Below are 14,425 nucleotides of genomic sequence, written 5' to 3' on the forward strand. Positions count from 1 at the left end.
AGTCCAGTGAATACCATTTTTGGCAACAAGTTAAGTACAAAGTATGTAAATCTGTTGTATTCAAAAGCAAAAGTAAGTTATTATTTACAGGCTAAGTCATCAGACTCCTGTCATTATCATAATCAGAGGAGTATTCTCACTGCTTGTAATGACATTAAAGTTAAATATTATGTTGTAGGATATTAAAATGTGTTTGACATTTGGGTTTTGGATGATTTTTTAATGTTGACAATGGTAGTTTCAAGTAATTTCACTTACGATAAATATGTCGTCATCACAGCTGTTATGGCAGACTGTTTTGTCATCGATAACATAGTTACACTCACTTGTGCTCAATGCCATCTAAAAGCTTATATTAAAAATATAAGCACAGTTCCCTGTGAATAGCAGGTCTTACGTGTGTCTTTCTTGTAATGCTAGTACATAAATTACGTTTTGTAGCAGGATGTTTCTGAAACAATCACACCTGAACCTGCAGTGTCATTAATTTAAAACTAAACCTGCATTTTTGAAACGCACTGAAAATGGCCATTTGGTTGCTGACATACAATAGCTGGGAGATCATGAGTTGTAAAAGTCCACCTATCAATATTGCCATTTGTTTTTAACCACCCAGGGAGTGCGTATAGCTTAGAACATTTTGCTGCTGTGATGAACAACATAACTCTCCCTTTCCTTACAATTGCTATAACTAGTGTGAAGAAAATAATAAATTGTTGTAGTATTTCAAAAATATAAATATTTACCAGCAGTCAATCTTTAAGATTTACTTCATAAATAGGAAAAGTAAAATAAGAGTAAATATCTCAAAATTTCCCATACTGTAAATATAAATCAACTGTTTTACAGAAATGTGGCACAAGTACAGTCAAGTGTTCCCTCGGATTTGGTTGGCTTCGGCCTTCAAGGGGGCGACAGGCAGCTGTCAGCTGTTGCCAGTCATTTCACATCACGTCTCTAACCATCAACAGTGGCTTGCTACCCAGGAGCAGATCAGTGACAGGTTTCAGCAAGTCTGCGGCATCGCTTTCACTGGCTGGTCCAGGTCATCTACTGTTATATTCTCATTTTGATAGCATTAACATTGCTCTAAGAGTTGTGCATGGGTCAGTCCCAATGCCATATAATAGGAACGATGGCATTTACATTATATGCGCGCGTGCGCGTGAGTGTGTGTGTGCGTTATAGTATTAATTCTAATGTTATAATAAAACATTTTGTACAACAAATTAAAAGTTTATCCACTTTTTAATCAACTATGCTCTAAGTTCTTTGTTTAAAAATTATTACTGATGATGAATAATTTGAAAGGATAACAGGATTTTGGACATTTGGAATCAGTATATGTTACAAAAATACAACACTACATATTGAGAATTGAAATCCATCCTCTCCTTCAGGTGTAAAAAAACTTACAACAAAATCAATTGTAAATATATATTAGTTACTGTATTTTTACACTTATTAATGTTTTAAATAATGATTAGTCTCAGAGATTTTATGTACAGCAGAGGCTTTTTACTTTTATTCCTATAACTTCAATAACTTTTTAAAAGCATGTAACTTTTATTTCATATGAATGAATACCAAATTTAAATACCAATTTATGAGGAGGATACTTTGTATTGGTTTATGTTGTTATTGTAGGAAAATGTTATATAAAACAAGTATTCTTGTTAACTTAATAGAACAAACCATTTTTTTTGTCCACAAATATTCTAAATTTGGTGCTTTTATCTCCTAATGGCAATTTCATTAATTACCTGTATGTATTATAAGAAGACAATTCATTGCATTGAACTTTTTTTTAATTAGCACTATTAGTAAACAGGTTTAATTTATTAACATTTTGTCTATTAGGCCATTCATACTTTGTACAGGTTACTATCCAATCCAGGGCCAAAATGGGTGTATTTTATCTTGTTTTATGTTGTTGTAGTATTGTTTAAGTGGGTGGTATTATTTTATAAATCAAGATATTTAAACGTAAGTTTTTTGTACATTTCAGATACGATCACTATGCCACCCTGTGTGAACTGTTACCTCCTTCACTTCCTAGCTTAGCCCTCTGCATTCAAATTTGGTTGAGCCGCCAGTTCAATGAGGAGGTATTTCGTTCTGTATCAAAGCAGCTCGGGTATACAGAGAACAGTTTTTCCCTCAACCCTTATCCAAGGTCAGTTTAATGAAACATTATTTGTGTTAAAAAAATGTTTTGGGATTAGCTGTTAATCTAAATAATAGCTGAATTTTTTTCAAGCTTACAACCTAAGATTATTTAGATTTTTTACAAAGTTTTTGAAAATTACATTATTAATGGAACTAATTTTTTTATTTTTATGAACATTATTCTTCTTAATGCTCCCTTCATAATGAATTTCATTTCATTTCATTTTCTTTTCATTTCATTTCTCCCTTCATATTCCTTGGTATTTTTAATCTTTCATGTAAAAAAGGTCCATTTTTAATTTTATACATAATGGATAGATACTTTACCATAAGATAATCTTTTATCAATTTTATTTATCTGATGATTATTCTAATGTTAGTTGTTGCTAATGGGATCATTTAGTGAAAGAAGTTTAAACTTTAGAGTGAAATAGTTTCTGGGCTAACCTGTATTACTATTCCTAATTTGGTTTATCATCCTAAGGCAAGTTTGTTAAATATCTCAATCTTGTTTTTTATGCTGAAGCAGCACTACATACAACTTCATATGATATATTCAGAGAAGTACTGATACTCATATTGTAAGGTTTTTAAGATTGGTTTTGTTTAGATTAAGGTTGTGAAATATATATGTATTATGAGCAAGGGCTGTTGTGAGAGGATTTAAATAACAGGTTCGATTGGCAACACAACACCCTCAAATGAACCAACACATATTTGATTTGTAATAGCATCTCATTATATTGATTAAAATTTTAATTAACAATGGATAACGTCAACCGACACATTGAACACAAAATTTAATACCAATTATGTTTAATATTAAATTATTCATTACAATTTATGTTTAATTTATTTAACTATAACATTTATTAGTAATTTTTGTAGTGTTGCAATAAATATGTGTTCATGAACTAACATGAGAAAACGTTCTTTTAAAATATCTAAACATTTACATAAATTTACATGATTAAAACAAATGAGAGACTTTTCCAAATTGAGAACATTTAAATAAAATATATGAAATAAGAAAATATGAATTTCAATATTAAACTATTCATTTTGATTTCTACACATTATAATCTTTTCTTTTCATTACTTTAGGTACAGGTACCTTGGAATTGTAAATGAGACGTATTAAATTGATTAACCCTCCGGCTGGCGCGCATTTGAGCCTTGACTGGCACCCTGTTTTGAAGCTTTGTGCAGAGTTTTTAATTTTTTATCCTGTACAATTAATTATTGGAAAAAACACAAAAGTGTTATACATCAAATTACTCTGCAGAATATGTTGTACAATATAAACATAATTATAATTTGACTTGCCTAAATAATGGTGGATGTTTGATGGTCAGAACTCAAAACTTTTTTTTTCAAAAAAACACTTTTTTATATTAAGCCATTAAAAAAAAAACTCAAAATTAATTTTATTTAAAAATCTAAAATATGCATAATGTTCACTTACTTGTGCACAAAAAGAAAATACATAGTTATAAACACTTTTATTTATAAATGAAATTAGAATTGAAAAAAACAAGACTATATACAAGCACTAACAGTTGCCGAGTCGCGTCACGCGGAAGTAGTCGGGAGCTTTTAGCGGCCAGTAAAATAACAAATATTCATATATATAAAAGTGAATACATTATTAGAAGGCTTGGGATCTTGTGATTAAAGTGATATAACTTTTATGCGATTCGAGCGGTAATTATCGGAACTATGACGTAATTAGTAGACGATGTTTAATGAGTCGTATATTACGACTCTGCCAGTTCACAGCGGGAAAAAATGAGTCGTAATTTACGACGTTGCCAGCCGGAGGGTTAATGAATCCTGATATATAATACTACGTTCCTAAAATTAAATACAAGATTATCTTAACTTACATTTGTTTGCACTTGACACTTATTACACCTAAAAGATTTTTCCCGCACACGAACACAAGCACTGGGACTCCCGAACGTCGCTTTTCGAATCCTGTCCTCGACTTCCTCCTCTCCTCCTTGTTCCTCATTTTTGATGTTGTTCTCCCGCCAGCTCATGACCACGCCTCTGCCAAATCTCTCCATCATAATTGGTGAGTACCAATTTTTCATATCACCATGGCTGTCCCTTACATCGTCGCATGATTTTTAGAAATAAGCATTTCCGCTGCTTAAACAAGCATTTCCTGTTTGTTCATCATCGGTGTCTGGGCGGATGTGCGTATCCACTTACATCCAGAGGATGTTTGTATCGAATTGTAATACAAGACTTCCTTTCCAGCAACTATCTGTACATTGATTCTATGAATTGTGTTATACTATTAATTACGTATGTCTTACAATATATAACACTTCTACAGTGTATATTACTAGACTATTATAATTGTAAATCTAATTAAGTGCCCCACTTGGCATTTGATAGTTAAGTGTTAAAGCTAGAAGTTATTAGATTAGCAGATTGATGTGTGAACATTTCTATATGAATTTAATGAACCAACTGTAATGTGCTTTAAAAGAGCATTCAGTTAAGAAAATAATGTAGGGTTTTTAGTTTTCTTTTCTTTTGTTTGTATGATTTAGGTGAAAGGACATAATTTTTTTAGAAGAAGATAATACACTCAACAATTTTCATCAAACATTGTGCTAACTTTGAAGTCTAATTCTTTATCTCAGTGCTTCATCTGACACAGCTATATAAACAGGATTGTGTGAGGTAAAGTGCTTTCTAATTTTGCTATTTGTAACTTTTGATTTCTAAAACTAGAAACAGATTTTTGTAACCTTAGTAAATTAGAAACTGAAATAGAAAACATAATTAGTAAATGTTTTTACTTATACAAAAAATTTAAGTGTCTGGGTGCTTTCTTCATTTGGAAAATTCAACTTTAAAAGTGCATTGATACTGGAGGAGTATATTTTAAAAATACTTCAAATTTGCTTTTAATTTAGCACAAAACCTCCTCTCACACAATAACCCTTATATGATATAATCCATGCTTTGGTAAGTACCTTGTATTCCCTAAACATATTTGGTTACCACACATCTATTTATTAGCTCTTTTTGTAAGAACATGATGACAATGTGATGTTTGTTTTGTTTTATAGCAATTCAATAATTCTCAGTAATCTTGCGTTTTTGTTTGTTTACAGACCCCAGCCAATACCAAAAGAGTTGGGTTTCCCAGGTTGGAAGGTAGCTGTGGGTGTAGAGTGGCTGGCCAATTTACGAGCAAAACAAAACCATGTTTTGGATAGTGACCAGTGAGTGTGAACATTGAGCATTATGTTTTCATGGTTAAAAAATTATTTTAAAATCTGATTTAAAATGTCAATAAGCTTTTTTTTAAAAAAAAAAAAACACTGCAGAAATCAAGTACAAGTTTTAATTCTACAGTGCTATGCATCAATGAACAGTGCCAAGCACATTATTCAGCACATTCTTTTTATGGTTTAATTTAAGTTAATACAGACTGCACTGGTTATATTTTCATCATTCTTTTAATTATTGTAAATATGCACAGTTGTTTTAAGTTTTAACAGTAGGCTACATAAGTACTAACAGCTAGAAAAATCACTTAGGTATTTTATAAAAATATTTAACTTATACAAATTATAACAATGTATTTTTTTTTTTTTTAATTACCCTTTCAGTTTAGTATTTTTAATGCTTTTCTTTAACTGTGCAAGTTCTTTCTTGAGATTTTTTATAATATTTTATGGTCATGTATGAGTTCTGTTTTTCTCTGCCACAATCTTCAGAGGTTTTTTTACTTCCTCACTATTGTTTTTCATGCAGAAGTTGTCTTTCAAATTCATTTATAGTTTCCATTTCTTAGTTAAATATTTCTAGTTGAGAATGCTTTATTTTCAGTTTCTAGCCATCAAATAATAAGTGACTTCAAATGTACATGCAAAACTATAGTGAACGATTATGTATGCTGATGACACACTGTTCCTTGGTAAACCAAGAGGTGATTAACTTGTACTATTGCCCTAAACATGGCAATACAATACTACCACTACAATGATTTTGTTGTGAATTAAAGTAAAACCAAACAGCTAGTCCTGGGTAGGCAAAGCAAGAACATCAGAAGACTACCTGAAATATAAGAACTCACAACTATAAAATGCCTTGGTACAACACTGGATGAAAAACTCTCATGGACAGCATACATCAACCCTCTGCAATCAACAACCCTCAGGCTTGTTTATAATAAGATGAATGAAAAATTTAAGTGACATGACACACATTGAGCATTAACAGTGTGCCAAGCTTTAAGTCACACCTTTGATACAGGATTGCTGTCTGGGCCAGCACTACAGCTGAAAACATGCAACGCATTCTTGTTCTTCAGAAACGGACAATTGTAATTCTGTATAATCTACAGTCCAAATAAACCTGAGTAGAAGAGCCTATCAAGAATCAAAGATTCTCACAGTGGTCAACATGTACATTACGAGATAACCAATGTCAACATTAAGGAATCAGAAACAGCTAAAAGTATATCTAATCACCATTACAATACCAGGCATGTAAACAACTACAGCCTGTCTGTGCATCAACTTAGTTCCACAGAAAACAAAACTATATTGGTGCCAATATGTAGAACGCCTTGCCAGATGTACTGAAGAATAGCAACAAGCAGCTCTTTACCCAAGACCTGAAGAACTGGCAACAAAATCAACGCTTTTGCACCATAAACGAATTCTTTGATTACAAATTGTAAACCTTGACTTCGTAACAATTAATTTTTACTGTCACGCTCTACTTATCTTGTCAAGGGAGGGTGATCCGTCAAGGAGGGTCTGGAGGGTCATCCAGAAAGTAAGGTTCAATTTCGTATAAGAAATAAATAATGAAATTAAATTAAATTAAGTGAAAGATGTCTTTATTGAACACAAAGAAAAACAAACTGAATTGGCAAGTTTAGGACTGTTAAGTCCTCTCTTACACCTAACCATTAACAACAATCATAAATAACAACAAATTTTACTAAAAATCTAGTTTTATTTGATCCTGACATTTTTCTTTATTTTTCAACATAGTTTCCCTTTTTGTTTAAACATTTGTCATACGTTCTACGAGATTTTTAATGCTGATGTCGTAGATGTCTGCCACCTATGAGGATAACCAATCTTTAACTGCTTATTTCACCTCATCATCAGTACTGAAGTGCTTACCGCTGAGAAACTCCTTTATGTAATGAAATAAGTGAAACTCGTTCATGTGAAGTCCAGTATTATTAAGTGATATTTTATAATATGTTTGTTATTGTTTAAAGGTAAGAAGTTTCCTCAGAAGAATTAGCACTTTATATTTTCAATATTTTTCAGAATCCAAACATGGCTAAATCCTTGGCAAATAGAAAACAACTTCACCAACCCCATGCAGATCGAGAGTTTACATTCAGTTTTTAAAGAGTGAGTTACTATGTAGTAGTAATAGTATTTATTATTTTCAAATGTTTCATGTTCCTTCTCTCTTTTATACAATACATTTGACTACCCGTTTTGATTATCTGTAGTAATTTAACAAATGGATGATCAATTGGTCTAATATAATGTTTTTAAATGTACACAAAAACATGACACACCTACTACATATTTTTTAGCTAATGTCATAAATACAATTGCCTAATGCAATAAGTATGCAGTAAGTATTAACTTTTATAGACTTTTTCATAACATATTACTATAATTTGAAACATTTCAGCAGGTCATTTTGATGCACACACCATACCAACTCCAAGTGCATAAGTGTTCAACATGAACAGCAAACATTTGTTTTGCACTCATGTTTTACAGCTTCATACGTGTTACCAAACATGTCACACGTAGCTATCATATCACAGTGTTTGATTTGCAATTGTATACCCAGTTTAAAATTTTTAAATCATGAAAAGAATAATTTTAAAAAATTATAAAAACAAGTTTTATTGTGCAAATGGAAAATTATTGACTATAATATATTGTGTCAAGGAACAAGAGGATTACATTGTGTTTTAAGTGTTAAATTAATGTGTATTACCTTGGCTTAGGATTAGAACTAATTTTGAACACTCGTTTCACTCTTTAGTCATCATATAGTTTGAGCTACCTTGCATTTGAGATGTATTTCCAGCTTGATCTGTCTTCCTCTTATATTAAAATAATAAAAGGTAGATTGTTTATTACATACGACTTTACAACATTCAAATCAAGCGTGGGAGTAGGCAAATGGCAGTTATGATGTTGTAACATTGATTGATCATGTAGAACAAATAATTACAATAATTAAGATCAGCCAGAAACTATTTAAGTTATTAAAAAGTATTTACCAGGAAATAATATAGAGTTCTAGAGCTCAAGCAAATTTCTATATGCAATGTTTTTATAAAGCACATTTCATAATAAAGTATTATAATAATATAAAATAGAATCAATTATAAATAACATAACATTTTAAATTCAGTGAAATAATTCATATTGTTAAAGTTCATTTATTATTTAAAATTACAAAACTCAAATTTGACACTTGCAGCCTGAAGAATGTCTATTCCTTTGTGAGAATCAGTTAAAGCTCAACTGGGATCTTAGTCTACAGCCGCCCACCTAATATATGTAAATTCACATAAATAATTAACCTACTACACTAAATTTTAAATATAAATAGTTTTAACATTCAAGTGATCATGGCAAAACATTTTTAAAGAACATAAAATTCAGATTATTAACTAAAATCTCAAATTTTGGGTTATTCACGTGTGCTTGCAATAGAAACCAAACTCATAGCCATTCTTATTATTATTATTATTAGAACTTCATTCTAATCAAAATTTACCAAATTAATCCCATGTAGCAAAAATTCAAATATTTATATGATTTTATTGTGAAGTCTAAATAAACTTCAGTCTTTGTAAACTCGTGCGCTTATTCATCAATGCCTTACGATTTACCAAATGGGCCTTGAGAAAGAAACTGTACCCTGAAAGCAATGTTATATTGATGATTAATCATAGAGCACTCTTCTTTTTTATCACATGAACAAATTAAACAGCCCATTACACAATACACACTTTTACATGATAATGTAGTATAACTTGTCTGTTCAGATGTTTTTTAGTACAGAAAGAAAAAATGGGTCATTTGGATGAACTAAAATTTAATATTCAAACTATAGAAACACATGATAATAAATTGTCTCTGCATATAATGTTATCTTACAATTATGATATGTATTTTAAATTACATTTAAATATTATTTACTGACATCTAATTGAATCTGAATACACATTTCATATACAGAAAATCTGATACATGAGTAAGGAGTATCCAAATAGAGGTAATGACATCACTTTCTGAATGGAAACTACCTTAATTATAGCTTGAATATATCTCTCACTAATTATTAATTTAGATAGTATAGGAAGGAGCACTTTATTATTGAAACTACTTTTTTTATTTAAGACAAGAAGGTGAAGAAACCCTCTTTGTACTTAGCCCTAAAGAATCATTGTGCTGCTTTTGGAGAGAAAGAATATTTAGGATGGGTAAGATCGGGGATAGGCGCAGCTTCCTGTTGAGATTCCTTGAGGAGGGATAATGAGTACTATCTCAGGCATGTTACATGGGAAGAAGGAGTAGTTTTGTTCCAGTTTCTTCCAGTCAAAGCAGACAGAGAAAACACTCTTTCATTTATACTTTTAAAACGCCTTTAACCTTAAGGGAGCCTCATCCCCTCAAACAGTCATTCTTCACAGTACACTAGATCAATCAAAGATAAGTCTGAAAATTTACCCTTTGTTTCCACTATCCAGCAGGCTGTTACAGGATCTTTGAAAGAGATTATGGCAGCTGACTTCCAGAGACAGCAGTTAGTAGTATTTCGCTCCCGGACATCCATAAGGATGTCCAGATTTATGTAACACAGTGACTTTTGCTGTACTCAGTATAGTTCTACTGGTAGGTATTAATCAACCAGGAGTGAATTCTCCTGAGGTCTCCGAGTTGATCAATTAGTTGATTTGATCACCAGTTATTGTTAAATCTTCGAAATAGCTCATTGAGCAATGATACAGTGTTGCCAATGTGATTGCCACACTGCAAATGCTCCCTGGAAGTCAGCTGCCATAATCTCTTCCAAAGATTCTGTAAAAGCCTGCTGGATAATGGGAATATCTTAAAACGGAAAGCTTTCATACTTATTTTAAGCCTATTTACATGGCAGTATATAGTAAATGTGTCACAGAATTGAGCATGGATACACTCAGGATGATGTATCTAAATGAATACATGCTAAGTAAAGGGTTAAGGATCAGGAAATGGTGTGCTGGACCCGTATCGGAATAGAACAATTGCTGTGAAAGGTTTCCCACTTCTATCTGAGTCAGGTAGGAATTGTATTTTTATTGTTTCTACCAGTTAAGATTATTTTATTCCTGTAGGTTGGAGCAAGAGTGGCAATCATTGGAAAGATACCTTCTCCAGCATCTGCCTGAAGTATACTATGAGAGGACTATCTCAGAGTGGGTCAGTACTTTAGTGGCACCTTGTACCAGGAGACTACGTGAGATCTCAGAGGCTACCTCCAGACAGCTTCAAATCAACAGCTAGCAGAAGTGTGTTTATAATTTTCTTATTCATACGATAGGAATAACTATTTAAGGTTTGTGGTGCAGAAAACTATTTAATTTTCAGGCATTCCTTTATTTCTTCTTCTGTTGAAGATATTTATAAACAATTGCAGAGGTCTAAGGTCCGAAAAAAATATTCACGGAACTGTCACGATGTTGTTAAAATAATACCTACCAACTTTTTTTTATGAATCTTATTTATGTTGATAAGTATTTACAAGTTCTGATCTGTAATAGGGATACGCTATAAATTTATTTTCTGTGTATGCAATAGTTAATTTTCAATAATAGTAACAGCAACAGTGTGTAAGCAACCTGTGATCATTCTGTCAGCCTGTAATAAGTTTCATAAGATCATATTCATTTAGTATTGTAGTGTTTCCGCTTTTTCTCATAAGTTTTATCCATTTGGTTTAGCTCTTCTACATAGATGACATACATGTTGTATGCAAACAGACATATCCTATTAATATCCCCTTAAAAGAAAAATGGAAGAATATCATATTTTAAATATAATCAATAATGTGAAATATTTTGTAATTATTTATATATTCTGTAAAGACCTATTTACATACATCACTGGTATTACTTAGCACTATGTATAGTTTGTATAAATGGCTGCTGTTAAGTCTTCATCTTGAATAGTGCATTTTATTTTAAGAATTGTGTTTTTAAATTTTATGGGAATTTATAAAGTTTTCTAACCAATAAAATCACTTCCCCCAACTTCTTCTGAATATTATATGAGATTTTTTAAATTAATTTGGTAACTAAACCATCATTAGTTTCAGTGTTATTATACACCTTATAGTTGATGGTAGTACTAAATTTAAAGTATTTTATTGCTGAATCTAAGTATTAAAATAGTTGAATGATGTATCAAAGTTATATCCTTCTATATATCTAAATACTGTAATTCTTTTAAGATATACATTTTAATTTATTGTTTAAGCCATATATTTTAAGAAATTATTTAAAAGAATTAACTATATTAAAGCATATTTAAATTAAGGGTATTAGACTATAGCCAAATTTTAAAATGTCCTACTTTATAAAGTTATAGATACTAGAGCCTGAAGATGAATATATACGTTCCCACTGGTCCAGTTGTTTATACTGTATGATATAATTAAATTTGTCATAGAATTTAAAGTATTAAACTATCCACTGTATTTAGCACAGTGAAGTAAAAATTATACCTTATTTTGTAATATTTTTGTGATAATTGAATCTAATAATGAGATATTATACTTGTTTGTACATAAGCAGTGCACTCTCTTATTACTAGATTTGTGTGTAATTGTAATCTTGATGCTAGTCTTGTTTTAATTGTCTGTCATTTCTTTATTGTACTACAATACATCTATACTATTATATAAAAATCTGTTTGCCTGTGTATTTTGTGTGTGTGTGTTATGTAAAAACTACTGAATTGATTGTACTGAAATTTTACATGGAAATTCTTAGGGTCCCAGGTTAACATATAAGCTTATTATTAATTTAAAAATCCATTTAGGCTACACCCCACTGGTCTCTAAAGTTTTGAGAAATCCTATCTTGGCCTCTAAAGTTGCATTACAGCAAATAAATATTATTAATTGATAGAACCTGCTAAATGTAATCAACTGTTCTGTGTAAACATTGTTTTATGACAGCACAGCTATTGTTTATTTAATTTAATAACTATTTTCAATTCGTTTACATTTTTGAAAGCATAAGAGTAAATTTGATAGTAATAACATGTCTTATTTCAACATTTTCTGCAACCGCTGTTGAGCACAGACTAAGAAAATATCCAGATAAAAAAATTAAAAGTTTTAATAAAAATGTACTTTTAACTATACAGTTTAGAAAATATTAAGTATGCAGTGTTTGGTAAGTACTGTAATACAGATATCAAAGACAAAGTTACTATCTAACTTTTACTATAAATTTAAGACTTATAAAATCATACTGTTAGTTGTCTTTTGACAGAAGTAGATTTCTCAGACCTGTGTATGTATGTATGTATGTATATATATACTAGACGTAGCCCGCTGCTTCGCACGCAATTTCCTGTTGAAAAACAATACACTGTGTTCACATATTCTTTTTCTATCGCATTCTCAACATTCCTGATATAATTGATAGTAGTTTTTTCGTGAGCCTCTTGAGCACATTATGAAGGTATGTGCCATATTTCCTACCTCTATATTTCATGGTTTATGCTAGGTGTTGATAAGTTATTCAGTACAATAATTTATATTGATGAATCTCGATAAACTAATTAGGTTATAATGAATCAAATTCGGTATGTTAAAATTAATTTTCTGTCTAAGATATTTCCAGTATTATTGTGGTTGTGGTTTTCCTTGTGCTCTGATCAAGAAAATGTATCAACAAAAACTAATTTCGATCAAAGCGTCTTCTTTCGGCTCTTTTCATTTACCTTCGATCTAACCAAATTCGATTACCTTATGTGAGACATTTACGGCCTTTTTAGGTGGTTTTTATAACAACGTTTAATAGTATTTTCATTGCATTAGATAGTTTATTGATCATTGGTGTAATCTAAATTTGAAATTAGGTAATAACTTCTTCTATGCAATCTGCATTACATTACTTATCAAGCACGTTACAATAATAATTTTCTAAATTTTAAATGTAAACAAATGTTTCTGCCTCTTTGATGAACTTCAGCTGAAAGTATTAACAGCTGGTAATAAAAGAAATATATATATATATATATATATATATATATATATATATATATATATATATAAATTTACTATTTATTTATTCTTGATCAGGGAAACAAGGCAAAATAAACTACGCCACAAAAAATACTAAAACCTGAATAAATTATAATGACCATAAATTTATAACACGTGCAATGACTAGAAATTGCTTGCAAAGTCGCGGGTAACTGCTAGTATATTATATTATACACTATAATACAACTTATATTTTGGACTAGTGAGTGTTTTCTACAAAGTTATTTATTGTAAAATTTCATTTTTCATTTAAAACTATACCAGTTATTTCTACCATATTGCCTGAACAGAATTACTAAAAATTTTAAATTTCACACAGAATTTTAACTTCATAATTAAAGTTCAGTTGTCAAAGAGTGTGGAAATAATTTTTATTTATTGCAATAATTGTAACATTCGTGATGTTAGCAATATAAAACTGATAAAAATCAGTGATAATAAATCGGTGATAAAATAATAAATGACATTATAAAAATAACTCATTCTAGAACCAGTTCACACTGATTTTCCAATGTATGGATCAGTAGGTAATAAAAATAATACTGCATTCTAAAATCAGTTCACATCATAGTTTTTTTTTTTTTTTTTTGTTTGGGTGTAGCAATAAACATAATAATACTACATTCTATTATCAGTTCATATAGTGATTTTCAAATTTTGTGAATCAGTTGGCATTAAAAATTATTTATCAATATTTTGTAGATCTAGATGTTTGTATTTTGTGATATTGTGTCAATTCATATTTTGTATAATTAAATTACATTTGAAATAAAAAACAATAAATTGATTTATTTCATCTCAGTTGATTAATTTGTATTCTTTGTTTGAAGTTTATTTTTGACGATGGAAGGATTGTGAAGGAAACAGGATTTTTCCGGATATTTGCCATCGTTCAGTGAAGGAAACA

General features: G+C 30.4%; 1 protein-coding gene across 5 annotated transcripts in view; it reads left to right on the top strand.

Annotated features, from left to right (window-relative positions):
* Positions 1–12,372, top strand: part of LOC124362548 (hexosaminidase D-like) — a 30,926-nt gene extending 18,554 nt beyond the window's left edge. For all 5 annotated transcript variants that reach the window (XM_046817160.1, XM_046817161.1, XM_046817159.1 and 2 more), the window contains exons 8-12: positions 850–1,045; positions 2,009–2,176; positions 5,304–5,414; positions 7,488–7,574; positions 10,577–12,372. In XM_046817160.1, coding sequence (XP_046673116.1) covers positions 850–1,045; positions 2,009–2,176; positions 5,304–5,414; positions 7,488–7,574; positions 10,577–10,745 — 731 coding nt within the window. In that variant the 3' untranslated portion in view covers positions 10,746–12,372. The remainder of the gene's footprint in view (positions 1–849; positions 1,046–2,008; positions 2,177–5,303; positions 5,415–7,487; positions 7,575–10,576) is intronic.
* The last annotated feature ends 2,053 nt before the right edge of the window (positions 12,373–14,425 follow it).

Source organism: Homalodisca vitripennis, chromosome 5 (assembly GCF_021130785.1).
Source record: "Homalodisca vitripennis isolate AUS2020 chromosome 5, UT_GWSS_2.1, whole genome shotgun sequence".
Classification (NCBI taxonomy): Eukaryota; Metazoa; Arthropoda; class Insecta; order Hemiptera; family Cicadellidae; genus Homalodisca; species Homalodisca vitripennis.